At 40.9% G+C, this 15,676-nt stretch overlaps 1 protein-coding gene across 1 annotated transcript in view; it reads right to left on the bottom strand.

The window, feature by feature from the left end:
* Nucleotides 1-15,676, bottom strand: part of LOC115421488 (A disintegrin and metalloproteinase with thrombospondin motifs 20) — an 85,380-nt gene that overhangs the window by 45,781 nt on the left and 23,923 nt on the right. The window contains exons 9-15 of the mRNA XM_030137393.1: nt 15,175-15,321; nt 12,061-12,202; nt 11,008-11,112; nt 2,595-2,740; nt 2,094-2,275; nt 1,115-1,251; nt 549-666 (exon numbers count right to left, since the gene is read on the bottom strand). Of these exons, the coding sequence (XP_029993253.1) occupies nt 549-666; nt 1,115-1,251; nt 2,094-2,275; nt 2,595-2,740; nt 11,008-11,112; nt 12,061-12,202; nt 15,175-15,321 (977 nt within the window). The remainder of the gene's footprint in view (nt 1-548; nt 667-1,114; nt 1,252-2,093; nt 2,276-2,594; nt 2,741-11,007; nt 11,113-12,060; nt 12,203-15,174; nt 15,322-15,676) is intronic.

The raw sequence follows: 15,676 nt of genomic DNA, 5'->3' as shown, positions 1-15,676 counted from the left end.
AGAGACGCTAAAGCTCTGTGCCAAAGTAATGCGGAGTAAACACGACAGAGACCACACCCAAGGCTTTTATGCTAATGCTTCTGCTGTTTGGCTGCCCATACTTTAAAAGGATTGGATGCAATCAGCAGTTGGCCCTTGCAGAAGTAATGCATTAAGCAGGACAGTTCAAAGGGGTGATGTCAGGTTTGTGATGCTAGCAAAAGACCTGACAGAGGAAGATAGCTGTGTTAATCCGTTTCTAAAACTTCAAGAAAAAAAACAAAAAATCTGCATGGTGCCTAATTTGGTTGAGGTGCACACTGTTGCTGAAAATCAAGCTTAATATGTTTAAACATAACCAGACATGACATCAGTTCTTAACATGAGAGGCATATCATCACTGCAGTCACATGAAAGTGAAATCTTTTTTGGCCCTGCTGTGTTTATTGGGTATCAGATGTCCCATAGCTCATCTGTAGAAGCCGATGATTTACAGTATGTTTAGTAGCAACACCTTTTTTGTGTACTGTTAGCTATTAATGTATCATATATGTAATCTGAGGACGTACCATACTGAGCGTCGTTGAAAGTCCCAGCCATGGTTTTACATGATGAGTTGTCCCCACCACACACCCCGCACTTGTCATTTCTGGCTTTCGAGTTAAGCACATGATCACAGCCTGCTTGCTGAAGAGGCATAAATGAAAAAAAAGCGAAGACATTTGTGATTCATGATGTAATGTGACATTATGTTCTTAAAAGGATTTGTTTGAATGTTTGAATCTTCACATTAGTCTTTGAGTACATAACCACAGATTTGGCAAAAGAAGGTGTTTTAGATTGTGACTTCACTGAAAATCAAACTGCATCCTTTGAAGAGCTAACAAACCATCTATCAAGTAAAAGTAAAAGAAACAGTAGATTCAGTGATATTTAAATATTCAATGAGTGCAGCACTACATAAAAAAACAGAAATGGTGTTGCATTTTACAGTTGTATCAATAATCCACATAATTATCTTAACTATATAGCATCATGATACAATGATGTTGAACTCTTAATTGTTTAAAGTTGATGATGAAGCTTGCTGATGCATGAAAATTTGTAACAAAAAAAGCAGCAGGAAGAGACATACCCTGCAAAGGCCTTGAACACAGATGTCATAAGTGTCTGGCCCACATGGTGTGCCGTCGATGACGCGGTCCTTCAGTTGATAGTATGCCATAGTGCCGGCAACACGGCAAAAGAGTTTGCACCGATCCTTCATAAGTACTGCAAGCAGAAGAAAATAAATCATGGAAAAATAGAACTCATTAAATCAAATAAACAAAACAATTAACTGTATCAACATGAAATGCCTGATGAAATAAAACAACATACTCCACATTTTGGATGTTGACCTTATTTACATTTTTTTCAAAGTTAAGCAGAGTCTTGTAAGAATTGCCAAAATTTGATCTTTTGTTTGGAAAACTCTTGTTATACCTGACAGCATACTGGCTGCGGGGCTTGGCCTGTTTGCTTGTATAGCATCAATTAAATGAATGAATCACTTGCAGTAACTTAGACATGGGGGTTTCTGCCAGATGGTAATTTCATGTAGCTGGGCAAGCCATCTCAGCAAGAAATGAGATACTGCTGCATGAGGAAACACTGCCAAGAGGTTCATAATGTTGCTGTTGTTTAGTGTCAATAAAAGGTTTACCCGACACACCTTTAATCACGGGAATGCAAAGTATGACGGAGAACAGATGTGTTTTCCACCTCATATATTCACAGCCTACCTTGTATAAACAGTAAGTCTTTAACAAGCTTTTATTCATGTTTTCAAAATTTGTACGGAAATTAGACACATAAGATTATGCAGTGAATACTCTGACACAACAGTTTTGCATGTTGTGAATCTGCTAGAAAATGCATATTCATACATACATATTTTGGCTTGCATAGAGACATTGCCAGATGTAAATAAAAAGAGCCATATAATGTGTCATTGGCTTCGAGAGTGTTATGTACAATTGGATGTAAAAAATCCCCAACTTTGACGCTATAACACAGGTTTACATGACATAACATAAAGTTTACATGCTTGTGGATTATGCTGGCGTACTCACTGCCACTGTACTTGGGGACCCAGCGGACGGTGGGAGGTAGACCGTTGATGTTGAAGTGCTTCCCGTCAAATTGAGAACATTGCTCTTCACGAAAATCTTTCCGTCCTCGTGGACACGGCTCAGTGTTGCAAGAGCGGAACTTCATTCTGCGTCCAACACAGAATTTACCGCCATTTCTGGGCCTGGTGTCAGAAAAGAAACAGCTGAGTTAGTTTCATTCAAGTGTTCTCATGATCACCTGTGTTTGACTGCTGGTTAGTGCTTTATGACAAATGTTTTCTTGAAATTTCCACTAAGGAAACCACCTTTTTTGGCTGTTGGTTAAAGTCAGGGTTGAGGATCAGTAAATGTGACATGCAGCCTTGCTACTCATTTTAGCGTGTTTACAACTCTCATTCAGGCGTGACCTATCTTGTTTTTTAACAGCTGCTCATATCAGTAAAGTGCATCACATATTTAACTCTGAAAAGGCTTTGTTTGCTAAAACTGTCATAATCTTACTCAGGCTTGTTGCAGTCTCTCATAGTGCTCCGAGTCCCTCCACCACAGGACCGAGAACAAACACTGTAGGGCCCCCATGGACCCCACTCCCCATGGACTGGCTGCAGGTCCAACTCCTTGTTTACACACATCCCATGTCTGCAGTACTGCATGTAAATAGACACAAACATACACACAGATTCCATTAAGAGACAGTGGCATCATGCCAGCAGTGACTGCAACTCAACGCTGAAGACAAACAGACTGCAGCCCTTGAGCTGTTTTAGTGCACACACAGCTGGGAGTGGAGTTTGCCTTTTCCTTCTTAATACTCTGTTTACATTTAAGGCTATATTTAAAGAAATAAATCCTAATTCCACCATTGTTTAACCAAATGGAATGAGTCCAACTCTTCCAGCTGTCCAAAGAGAAACAGGATAGTTTGAGAATGTCACTAATACAGGCAGAAATTTAGATGCGGTAAAAAAAAGATTAAGTGTCAATAAGAAAAACCTTGTGCAATGATTACTGTCACTTCTTTCTTTACACAAAAGGTATATCAGCTAATTTCCTCCATACAGTTCCTGTTGAACACAAGATTGGTTTAGCACCACATGAAAATAAAAACGTGTAATCCAGAGCTTTCTAAAATATCAATCATTTGATTATTAACATTAAACTAACATAGCTCATATAGTTGACTCAGTGTGATAGTAAGGCGCCTGGTATCAAACAGTGTGTAACCACTAACCAACCTTTGCCAAGAAGTGCTAACAGTGCTTTCATAACCAAAGCACGGCAGTCCCATTTCCCTTTGTGTGAAACCAAATCCCCGTCTCACTGACTAAGATATCGGAGGGTCCTGTTCACTGAAAGAATGCAGGACAAGACGGCGTCTGTCTGGGTACGTAGCCCGCCGCCCGGGCACACAGGCATGGTGAGCAGTGGCACCGTGATAAGGAAACTCTAGAGTTGTGATAACAAGAGGAACAAAATTCATTACTGGCTTGACATCAGGAACTCTCTTCTCCTGTTCAGCTGTGTACCTACTCAGGAAAATAGCTTTCAAATTGTAACCTGAAAAAGAGGATGCTCTTTGCGCCATTTTAACCAGCCACTCATCCAGTACACCTGCTAAATAAAACCTGTTCCGAAGGCTCTGGAGATTGAAAACAGAATGTGTGAAACACTTTGGGTATTTATTTATTTATTTACTGATAATTGCTTTAAATACACCAAGAAGTATATCAATCAAACTCACTCGATAACCTGTCCAGCATCAGCTTGACCATAAATGCACAATTTGCACTTATTAAACTTAACACCTGTAAGAGTGAACACCTGCAAAATGCAAAGTCATACACAAACACATGTAAACACAGAGAAAATTTGGCAGTGCTGCCTCCACTGTCTCGGCCTGGCTCGTGTGTGTGTTTTACACACTTGCAGATCTAATGATGGAGTGTAAAAACTGTGCACAATGACAGACAGGTGTTAACAGCTGCAGGGCATAAACAACACAGGCCACAAACATTTCCATAATGCAGCCTTTGGTTTGAGTAATGTCCCAAGCCTTTCTTCTTGTCTGACTCCACTGTAAATGCAAGCTGAAGGTACAGGTAATTTTTTATAGCACCAACAATGGATTTAAGAGAAAAATTCAAATAAAAGGCACAAAAAAGAATGTATCAAAACACCCACATGAGTGGAAATGGCTTCCATACCAGAAAAAGGCAAACATGTGCTGGTTCATCTGGATTAAAACTTGTCGAAGGAAAAACCTTTAAAAAGTGAATCCAGAGTTTTCCTTTGTCACAACAAAAAGTGTCCTGTTCCCTTATAGTATCCCCTTCCCCCACTTTGGCATACAGGCTATCAAATTGGACCTGAGCATCCCATCTATACCTCTTTTCCACTGCTGCCCATCCCCCTTATCCTCTTATGGGAAACTGCAAGGGCCACGCAGGGACCACCACAGTGCAACCAGGCGGTGGGACCCAAGGAACTGTCAAACACAAGGCAAACTGTCTGTCAGAGAGGACCAAAGCCTGTGTAAGCCTCTGAGGCATTCCACTCCCCCCGCTGGCACCCTGTGTTTACAACCGTTTTGTTTGGCTTGAAAAGGTGATGTGGGTGAAAAGAAGAAAGAGGAACGAGAGAGGGGGAGTGGAAGGGGAAAAAACATCTGTGTGAGATGATGTATGTGTGTGTGAGTGTGCACATGTGAGTATGCCCAAGACTGTGTGTCTATGTGTGTGCACATGTGTGACTATGTGTTAAGTGTAAGAATGATTGCTTAGAGTCTCGAGGCATCTGGGGGCCATGCTCAATTCCAATTAGCCACTTTTTCCAAAGTGCACAAACACACCCTTAGAAAACGCTGAGGTGAAAGGCAGCCTTGGCAAAGCTCAAACAAGCATTAAAGACAACAGTAGACCCTTTCCTAGAAAGATTTTCAGAATTTGCACTCAATTGGGAATGTGGTGAGACATTTGAAGGTCTTGTGAGAGAAACCTGTCCAGCTGTGACGAGCATATGTTTCAAATTAGGAATTTCACAAAGACACACGCTGACATCCCAACTCATACCAAGACATGTACATATGTACACATACATACGTATTTCCCATGCATGCCTTTTGCACATATTAACTACACATTGTTACAAATATATAGCACATATACAAACCCATACAATGCTTTGCATCCCACAAGAAAAAACAAATCCTTAAGTTTAACCATCTTTGCAATACAGAGAGAATTGTTACCAGCATGCTAACCTTAGAAGTGTGAACACCAAGGACAGCATCTGCTCTGAACTCTTCAGCTGGCTGGTTTGGATGTAAGCACCCTGTAATTGCTAGGAAAGTGTTGCAGAGAGCACCTCATTTCTGAACCCAAGCCATACATCACTGCAGGAATGAGAAGGCAGAGGACTGATTTAAAAAGCCCTCCACTCTTTCATTTTAACACAGCCATTTCCAAAAGGCATCACCTTTCATGTTTCAGTGTCTTTCTCATGGCTCTGGGTTCAGAGTTCATTTTGGCCTTGACCTGTTGGGGGGTTAGTGTCTTTGTCTCTGACACTCTACTGCAAGTCCACGTTGTCTCCACAATGCAACATTAAGACTGATATTAATACAAAAATTCTGAAACATTTGGTACTGTTTGTCAAATATGCCACTATACAGACCACCACTGTGGATTTCCAATAAAGCTTTATTCACAACTACGTGTGTTTAATAATTTAGAGGATGAGAGACAATGAAGAGTTCATTAATATCTGCATCACTTAGAACTTTTGGGCAGCAGGAGGACTGGAAATAAGTCAAATGACAGCTGTTATTACAGAGTGATTTGCACCGACTCATTTTGTAGACAAGGCATGCATTTTTTCCAGGTTAGTTCCATAATTCCTCTTTTCTTGTAAAGGTGTGAAGACAAGAGGAAGAGAAATGACAGGAAGAGGGGAAGGTGAGAAAAGAGTGCATGAGAGGCAACATGATGCAACCATGACCCTAACCAACCTCTCTTCTATTCTCTTTACTTTGTTTCCTATTCTTTTTTCAACCCTCTGTGTACTCCTTCCCCTCCATTTTTCTCTGAAGTCTAAGTGTTGTTATTAGAGTGAATTTAGCAGTTTGGCCCTAGAAGCTATTCCATTCACCTGCACTTCTAAGACACTTTTACCGTAAAAACAGCTTTAAGGTTTAGATAAAACTGTCTTTCAGATCTTAGACCCAGGTTTTGCATATATTTCCATGACATTTGGAACAGATACACCTTTCAAGACTAGAATGGATTGTAATTTCTCAAGTAATCCCTCATATTTCCACAATTTTTACTAAACATTCATAAAAATAGTAAACATTACATTCAATGAGTTAGTCTGTTAGCACCTCTCTGACTACAATGATCCCAGCAGCAAACTATTTACGTACAATGCGAGCTAGACACATTGCAGACTACCCCCCCTTAGATCATATTCATTGGTGAATTATTCTTCTGAGCTGAATTTCTATGGGTGGCAGTGTTGAGCAGGTAACTGAGAAAAATGAAATGGTGAATTCTTTAAAAACATACTACAATACAGATCTGTATCCTGATCCAGACCATTTTTATGCAACACAGAAAAATGGTAAAGACCTACCCTGTGAAGAATTTTCAAGCCAAAAAAATTCTGTAGATTTTGAAGTACCAGTGCAGACAGACAGACATAAATACATAAAGACGGACCAACTGAAATACCTTTGCAGGGGTAATAATCCTCTTATTAATCCAAATCCACAGATATGCCTGTGATGATGGCAAATCAAAGTGGCAACATCCTGCAAACATTCTGAGATTATCTGAATGACATTGATACCAGTCTCACAATTCCAGGCCACTGTACAGGCACATGCACACACAAACGCACACCACATCCCAGCATCGTACGACAAGTCTGTCAGGCTGCCAGGGGGCTCCAGCCAACACTCACCGCCTTCGCCAACAGACTCCGTTCTGCCCTGGCTTCACTTTTCATGACCTCACTATCTCACTCTAATTGGCTGAAACCAGAGCAGGTCCCCGTTCTGTTCCGAGGAATGTTCTGGAAATCAAAAACAACTTCCCGTTTATTCACTTACACTAACCACTCAATTAAGGCCCTATTAAGGGGAAAATATCTGGGAGAGCTTTTGGGGTTTTATGCCTCTTTTACAAAAAGCTCAGTGGGCAGTCATCATAGTGAATGAAATAAAAAACACCTGAGCTCTTTTGTTTTGGCGACAAATCCTGCTAAAGTCTTTCAATTAAGACCACACTCAATTTGCCAAGAAACTGGAAAAAAAATCATAATAATCAAAACTTTGACAACAAAACTTTGCAGCTGATCTGGGCTTGGTCAGCACTTTTTCTTTCCACCACCCACTGAGTGACAACATGGTAAGAAGCAGCACAAAGATCTTCAAAGGTTGGGGATGTGGATACAAAGCTAAGCGGATTGACAGGGGCTTATTGATCATACTAGTTAGCCTTTAATCTACACACACACATTTGCACACATGCAGACATGGGTGCTTACACTTATAGTAAAGCTGATAATTCTGCAAGTATATAAATGCAAACTACACAAAGGGCATTCACATTCATGTCCAGCATACCTATGCACATACAAAGAGACACACTGACGCACAGGCAAGATCCTTTTGAAGAGTGTGAGGAACCAAAAGGGGGGGTAAAGCAGAGAGAGCAGGAGAAGAGAGGATAGTGAAGAGGGAGGGTGGTGGCGGTATTTATAGACAACAAGTGATGGGATGCCCTCGTTAGTGTATGGCCCACTGAGCCAGATGACAGACGCGCCGCCAAGAGGTCATGTGACTCCATTACTCACCCTGGGGCCCGTTGAGCACCAGTGAGGGAGCTAGGGAAATAGAGATAGGGGAGAGGGAAAGAGGCAGAAGTGGGGAAGTAGACAGAGTCCAATAGAAGAAAACAGACAGGGAAACAAGCCATGGACCTTGTGATCATTGCCCCATTTCAACTAAGCTGTATATAAACAAACTTTTTTTTCGCTTCTCATTTAGGAGACATGCCGCTCGCCCACTTTTTTCAGGCAGTGACCTCAATCACCCAATGTGGTCACTATTTTGTTTCATAACCACAAAAACTCTTTGCAACACAGGCACAAGAGGTGACAGCAATTGAGAGAATTGATCTCAAACAGGAAACAAAATTTCCTGTGTAATACTTTAAAATAACAAAGCAGATTTTGGTCTAATGAGGCGAATCTTCATAGATGAGAGTTGTAGTTGCTGAGATAACACCTAGAACATGTTTTCAACATAGAGGCCATAGCTGTAATCCTGCAGATCTGACACCTACCCCCCCCCCCCCCTTAGGGCCCTCCAAACACCTTAGAGCCAAGAGACCGACCAAAGACCCTGTAAAGAATTAGAGGTGAACCTCATGACTTTTGAAGAAAGAAGATGTGAGTGGGTGTGATGTATATGCAATGCATGAAGAAAATCCTTAAAAAGAGAAACAGCCGGTGAAAGAATCGAAAGAAAACAGAGACACAAGAAGTGAGAGTACAGAATACACAAAGATGCATAAAATACAAAAAGATATCAGAGAATCCTTAAGAACTGTGTGGGTTTGCAGATCATCAGATGTGTGAAGCTATCATAAGGTTGAGCACAAGACACAAACAGACCAAATTGAAATAACCACATAAAAGCGCTTTTGTGTGGGCAGGTGACTGTGCAGAGTCTCTCTCTCTTTCAACTCACACTACTTCAAACAGCCCCCTGCATGGAGATGAAACCGGGGCCTCAGCACAACAAACAAAGGTGGTGCCACTACTTATATCCACACACAAACTGGTGAAATGCAAAGACATGAGATAAACTCATGTGAATGTGTTCATATGGTAAACAAACACAAAACAGCAGATTTGACTTTACATAAGGCCAGAACACAACAGAAGGTATTCAAATGATCTCTAATGGAAGACTAGAATAGTCTTCTTTAAGCACTGATTTTGTGATTTGCATATATATACTAAAAACGAGTTATATGTGGCTGAAACAAAATTTCATTCCAGATCAGTAATACATTTCCATTGCATTCCACACACTGAAATGTAGCTGAATAAATATAAAGTTAGTGAAGCATTCACATTCACCTAACCTGTTGTAATCAGAATGTCTTGTAATCGCTTTGACCTGCAGATCACCAAAACAAGGACCCAATAAAGACCACACATTGATAGTAATCTGGACAAGTCATGCTCCAGTAAGGCTGGGGGTTTTCAGCTTATTAAAGTGAGTCACTTGGTGTGATTAAACTCGCACTCTGTTTATCCCACGTACACTCTGAGACCGGTAAGGGAGCTGCGATCCCAGGACCATTACTGTTTAGTCTTGTTTTAGTTGGATTAAGAATTTAGTTATCCCCTGTTAACATCTTCACTCTAGACAGGTCTGATCCAGGATCTACCAGTGGACCTAACAGTACCTAACAGTATTCAGTTAGATAAAGGGATGGGAATACCTACATGGATACACACGGCAAAGGGCTCCTAGAGGGAAGAAGGTTAAGGAAAGAAGAGAACCCTCCTTCTCTCTATCCCTCTTTTTCTCCTTGTCATGCATGTTCCGAATACTAAACACCAGTCCACCACATCCTCACCCACCCCCTCGTACCTCCTCTTAGTTCTCCTCCCGCCTCTTGCTCCGCAGAATCAGTGATGTGAGGTCTTTTGTGAGAGCGCTGGCTGGCCTCAGCCCGGGCTCTGTTACGGCCTGACCACTGACCCACTCACTCGCCTTTTAAAGAGGTTTTAGGGTCATGGGTTCACAACAAGGTGACTCAACTGTGAACGGCAGGCGGCATCCTCTTTCAAAGGGCCCATGTCTGCACCTTTCCCTCTCAAGACTCTCTCTCACTCTCTTTTCACCCCCCATGACTCTCCTCTCTATCCTTTTGCTCTCGTTCGCTTTTCTACCCCCTCCCCTCCAGCCCCCTTTCCATGCATCCTCAGTGACTGACCCGCCGTCTCAGCCCTAATTAGCATAGCATCCCAGAGCGAGGAGAACATGAAGGCTAATGGGGGTTGGGGCCCCGTAACAACACTGAGGGTAAGGCTTCAAGTTTCTAACTAGGGCCATCACCTGACCACATTTACATGGGTTTTTGCTACCAGAATGCAAGCAGAGAGAGTAATGCATGATAAATTATTCCTCTTTCTTGGTAAAGGAAGTGACCTGGAAAGGACCAGCATCAGGATTCAAAGCACTGCATGGGAGGTTTGGCTTGTGTCAGTAATGTATTGTTTCTAAATTACGATGGGGCCTTCATTAACAACACTACAGATTAGGGAGAAACATAGCCAGTGTTACAATGTGGTAACCTGAGACAAAAATTTTAATCTATTCTGGTTTAAAGTTAATTCAGTCTGGTTTCACAGTAGCTGCAAATAATTCATCTCATTTTATTATCCAGATTCAGGCAGGCCCACCAGATGGATGGGCTTTACAGCATCATCATAATTCAACATGTCAACACTATGGCACAGTACCCCATAAAAAGAGAATAAGGAGTTTATTATCTGAGATACATATCCATCCCACTACTCACACAAGGAGGAAAACATTTGATATGTGAAAGATCTGAGAGCGTTGTATTTTGTAAGAATTGTAAAGCCCTTTGAGGTGAAACTTTGACTTGTGAAATTAGGTTATATGAATTGAATACGTTGAACAGAGTCACTTTCTATTTATGCTTTACTTTTTATTTCATTGTTAAAAACTGCCATCTCATTTTTGTTACAGATGTTATTTTCATTGTGCTAAAAGATTACATGTTTTTAGTGGGAACAAACACGTATGATCTTTTGCCTAACAACACAGATTCACATCTGGACTTGACAGTTTCTTAGATCTGCAACTCACCATTCCATGTCCACAGTCAGTCCCATCTGCCAGTGGCATGTGCTGCGTGCGACATCCTTTATGATCCCCTTCTGCGCTTGTACACCACAACCTTTTGCACTGTTTCTGGAATAAAAAACAAAACAAAACGCTAGCAATTTTTCACTGTGACAGAATGGAAAAGAGGCTTGTGTGAACTGTCACAGCAGGTTCCCAACATATGAACAAAATACATAGATGCTCAGTTTAGTCACTAACTTTTGACAGTTGAGCTGACATAACTGAACAGCTATTTCCTCCCATATTGTTTTCTGTGTTGCTGGAGGAAACATATGTGACAGCAGTTAAAAATATGTTTATTAGTTTCTCAAGCAATAGTTGAGTCTTATTAGCAAACAAATCCTTGGATATTCTATTACACTTCATAGCTTTCCAGACACATGCAAGATACAACATCAGTTGCCCAGAATGTGATTTTTATTAGCAACTGTGTATTCAAAAATAGATTTATTACCAGGGTTCCTAAAGGTTTCTACAAGTTAAATTTAAGACTTTTTAAGACCTTTTTAAGACTAGTTAGGACAGAATTTAATGCCCATTTCACAGCTATATTGGCAAAAATTCGTGACTCCTAGAATTTAGGAAAATGTATTGATTTACTCCAACGCCTTGATTCCCACCGTTCTGAGTCATTTCTCACCAGGGGCTGTAAAGTTAGCGATAACTGGTTCCTAATTTCAAAAGAAATTGTTGGGTTGGAACAGGTGGAACTAAGTAGACTAACATTGCTCTATTTGCAGTTTGGACATTTCTCAGACACATTTAAACACAATACAGCGAACAAGTTTATGGGAACATAATTTAAGAACTACCATGTCAAATTTAATACCTTTTAAAGACTTTTTAAGGTATGCAGATTTGCAAGTTCAAGACTTTTAAGAGTTTTTAAGACCCCGTGGGAACCCTATATTTAACATTTCCTACTTTCTACTACTGTCTATGTTGAGCAATGACTTCAGATCCTGAACTCTTAATTGTTCACTTTGTCATGCTGTTCCTTACAAGCCAACTTACCATGTAAGGGCAAATTTGGGAACCTGGTCCAAACATTAGTTCACACTGTCTATTGGCATTGTAGATTTGACCAGGGAGAAGAGTGGGCAGCTCATACGTCCGGCCTACAGGTTCATCCAGTAGGCATTCTCCATAGCCAGTGCTAAAAAAGATAAATCAGTGTGAGTACAGTAAGGAACAGTGTAGCACAAAACCATAGTAGTAGGGATACGTATGCACTGAGAACTGCACAATATGTGTATTTCTGTATAGACATACACAAGGAAAGCATTCACGGTATGAACATTTTCAGGATAATCCAGTATTTTAATCAACATGTGTCATCTCTTTCATAAAATAGACATCATTGTCATTGTCTGATCATCTTCAGATGTGTTTATTCACTGTGGGTGGTCTGTAAAGCTACCCAGCAGAGAGACAGATACCACTTCTCATCAATGGCCTGTTAGCAAATGTTGTCAATATGAAACCGGAATGAGGCGCCACAGATGGAATAAACCAACATCTTGATATAGAGGATCTGAAGGCTGACCACATCTTTATCCAAGGTGCATTTATCTACGATGGAGGCAAACAAAAGAATCTGGAATCATGAAGCACCTTGATTAAGTTACATAAACTTGTGTCAGTGCCAGCATTGTAGTACAATGACATACTGTGCTATACGTCAGACACACCCTGAGTTACGCATAAAAAGACAACAAAAAAGAACAGTGCACATATAAAATCATCAGCCTTCATGGTTGTGAAAAGATCTTGTGTTAGGAGAGCAAACTGGGCCTCAAAGGATGTCTTCTTTGTTTACTTTTGGAAAAGTAAACGTGGATGAGGTGTAGATGTGTAATTACATGACAAGTCTGTACCGTTCTGACAAATTTCATGCTGGAGTGAGCTGCCCAAACACCTGCTCCGTACACCACCAGCTGATATGACAGGCCAATAATTACACTGAGATACAGCCACTTTGTTTCTTTCCCTTTCAATTCCACCCATGATGTAAGACTGCAGCAAAAAAATTGCTAGGTGCATAAAAAAGTGGTACAAAAAGTGAACTATGAGGCAGCCTGTCAAGAAATCACACAGACAGTTGCATATTACAGCATCTTTCACCAGCTGTCATCTGTGTAATCATGTCCTGGAACCTAATGGAATGATTATTAAGGCCAATACAGATACGCAGAGGTCAGTGTGGTCATTTCTAAAATGAAACTAAAAATTGGTTCTGTGGATTGGAGACAGTGAGCCAGTTTCAGAGGAGACTCCACACCTGGCAGCCATTGGGAGACTTGAAAGCGAGTTTATTTATAAAATAACTTGTAGTTGGGTGTTGTGCGCTTGTCAAAAGGGACTAAACAATAATGGTTTCCATGTACACCACACTGAGTTTCCCTCAGCAGACAGCGCAAGAAGTCTACTCGTGTGTCAGATTGATGGCGTTGCAGATGTCTGAATGACACAGCGCATCAGTATACAGTTCTTGATCAAACACTAACAAAGTAAAATAAAACTGCAGAGGTCTTGGCGTACTAGAATTTCATCTTTAACATTATGGAACAAATACTGTAGATGTACAGTTAAAAATAATAGAATGACAGAAGTTGCTAAATTTGATCTAAAATGCACTGCAGAGGCAGAGATTTAAGGTGTTTAGGATAATGTATCGGCAACTCTGAAGCAAGATTACTTATTTTATGTGGTTTCAAGACACAAAAGACAGAGCCATTAGTAGGAGCCAACAGTAGAAGATTTGCATTTTGCTTTTATATTTGGATTTTGTGGCTTAAATCAAATGGAACTGAGCCAGACAAGGAATGAATGGTCGCTTTATATAGCAGTTGACACATAATAACACTGAACAACAGCAGGACGCTTTTCATGAGCTTTCAGGTGGAGGAGTTCAGTGCACATTATTACAGCAAAAGTGAGATAAGGGGAATAAGGAGGGGAATCCTTTGCCTTTTGAAAAGAGATGTTTGAGAGGTGGTGCAGTCTTCTGTTTTTAAACTGGTAGGAGAGTGGTGCAGATTGAATTTGCTCTTCAGGGAGAATAGGCAGTCAAAACACTGACGAACTTGACCAGGTCAGCCCGCTGAGCAGGAGTGCTACTGTAGAAGTGCTACTTTGAATCAATGCTCCTCATTGTTGGCTGAAGACAGACTTCAAAAGTACTTAGACTATACTTTCAAGGGCTTTTCCCACCACTGAGGCTCCCACACTGAAGCCTGTGGTGCTTTACTCTCTCCATATCTGTTTGTTATATATAACCCTATTGTTTATCAAATGTCAAAGTTTACCAATGCATTTGACACTTCCATTACATTCTTTAGCATTTTTGCACAGGAAACAGCCACACACATGAACTAAGGTTGCCTGATATGGACTGGTCCAAATAATGAAGATATTCATGGACATTCTTCTCGTGTTGAGTTAAATGTTCCAAACCGGTCTAAGGTCATCGGTGGCTGGAAACTATGTAATGCAGAGACTTAAAACTCCATGCTAAGACTGCGCTCTAGAGATGATCAACAACGCTGTCCTTTGTGAAGGCCTCCACAATTAACAGAGGAAAGGAGGCAAAGATTAAAGGGTCATATTCAAGGAGGATATAATTATAACTGACATTTCCCATCTTAAAGGAAAGCCCTGAAGTAGGATCTGTGCCCATGGTGCAAGTTAGGAGTTCATGAGTAAGCCGTTGCCTGTGTTACAGCTTTTAGCATGGAGAACAGGCAAAAGACTAATTACTGTTTGCCCAACACCTTAAGACCAGGACTGTGATTGAGAGGTGAGACGGCAGAGGGACTGAAGAAAGTCCATTGCATAGGTCAACCAAGGAAGACCCCCAGATTCAAACAGGAAATACTCTTTCAGCAGCAGCCAATAACACATCTGCACAGTTTACTTTGCGCTGACCTGTCTACAAAGCACTATGAGAAAAGCGGTTTGTTTAGCTGGTCAAATCAAAACAAGTAAAACTTAAAGGCCACTAAAAAATGCAATTACATCAGATTGAAATGTAAATTCTACTTTCTCCTCAATAAAAAAAACATACTCAGAGGTTTTGACTGTTTTGCAATTAGTTTTATGTTTAAATGAAAATCTGGAGGTACCTACTCTAGAAACTCAGTGATGTACTTGCGGCTACACTTGGACCAAGACCAGGGATTGGTGTCATAGTTGAGCGTGGGTGCCATGACGTGATACTGGTGCTTCATGCCGGCCTCCCGACACTTTGGATTGTCATCATGAGGCATGTTAAACCTGGAGGAGAGAGAAGAGGAGGGGGGAGTTAGAGATGGAGAGAGGGATATAAGGAACACACACAAAGTTATTATCGGCTCCGTAATGCCTCAGTCAAAGCAAAGGGAATAAATGTCACAAGATTTACATTCAGACATTTTAATGGGGGATCACCCATTGACTGCCACACACAAATGTGAGAAAAGCCACACACTTTGCTCAACTCCCTCCACTACTCTGTTTTCTGTTTGTCTTTTTTTGCATACTTTTCCCTCGCTGCTTAACTTTCTAATGTTTATCAAACTCCTAGAAATCCTCAGGAAAACCTCAAGTGGCTGTGATGTCTATGAGTATCTTTCCCTTTGAGCATCATACA

Source organism: Sphaeramia orbicularis, chromosome 6 (genome assembly GCF_902148855.1).
Source record: "Sphaeramia orbicularis chromosome 6, fSphaOr1.1, whole genome shotgun sequence".
NCBI lineage: Eukaryota > Metazoa > Chordata > Actinopteri > Kurtiformes > Apogonidae > Sphaeramia > Sphaeramia orbicularis.
The sequence above is the reverse complement of the archived record's forward strand: the minus strand, read 5'-3'. Positions and strand labels throughout refer to the sequence as shown.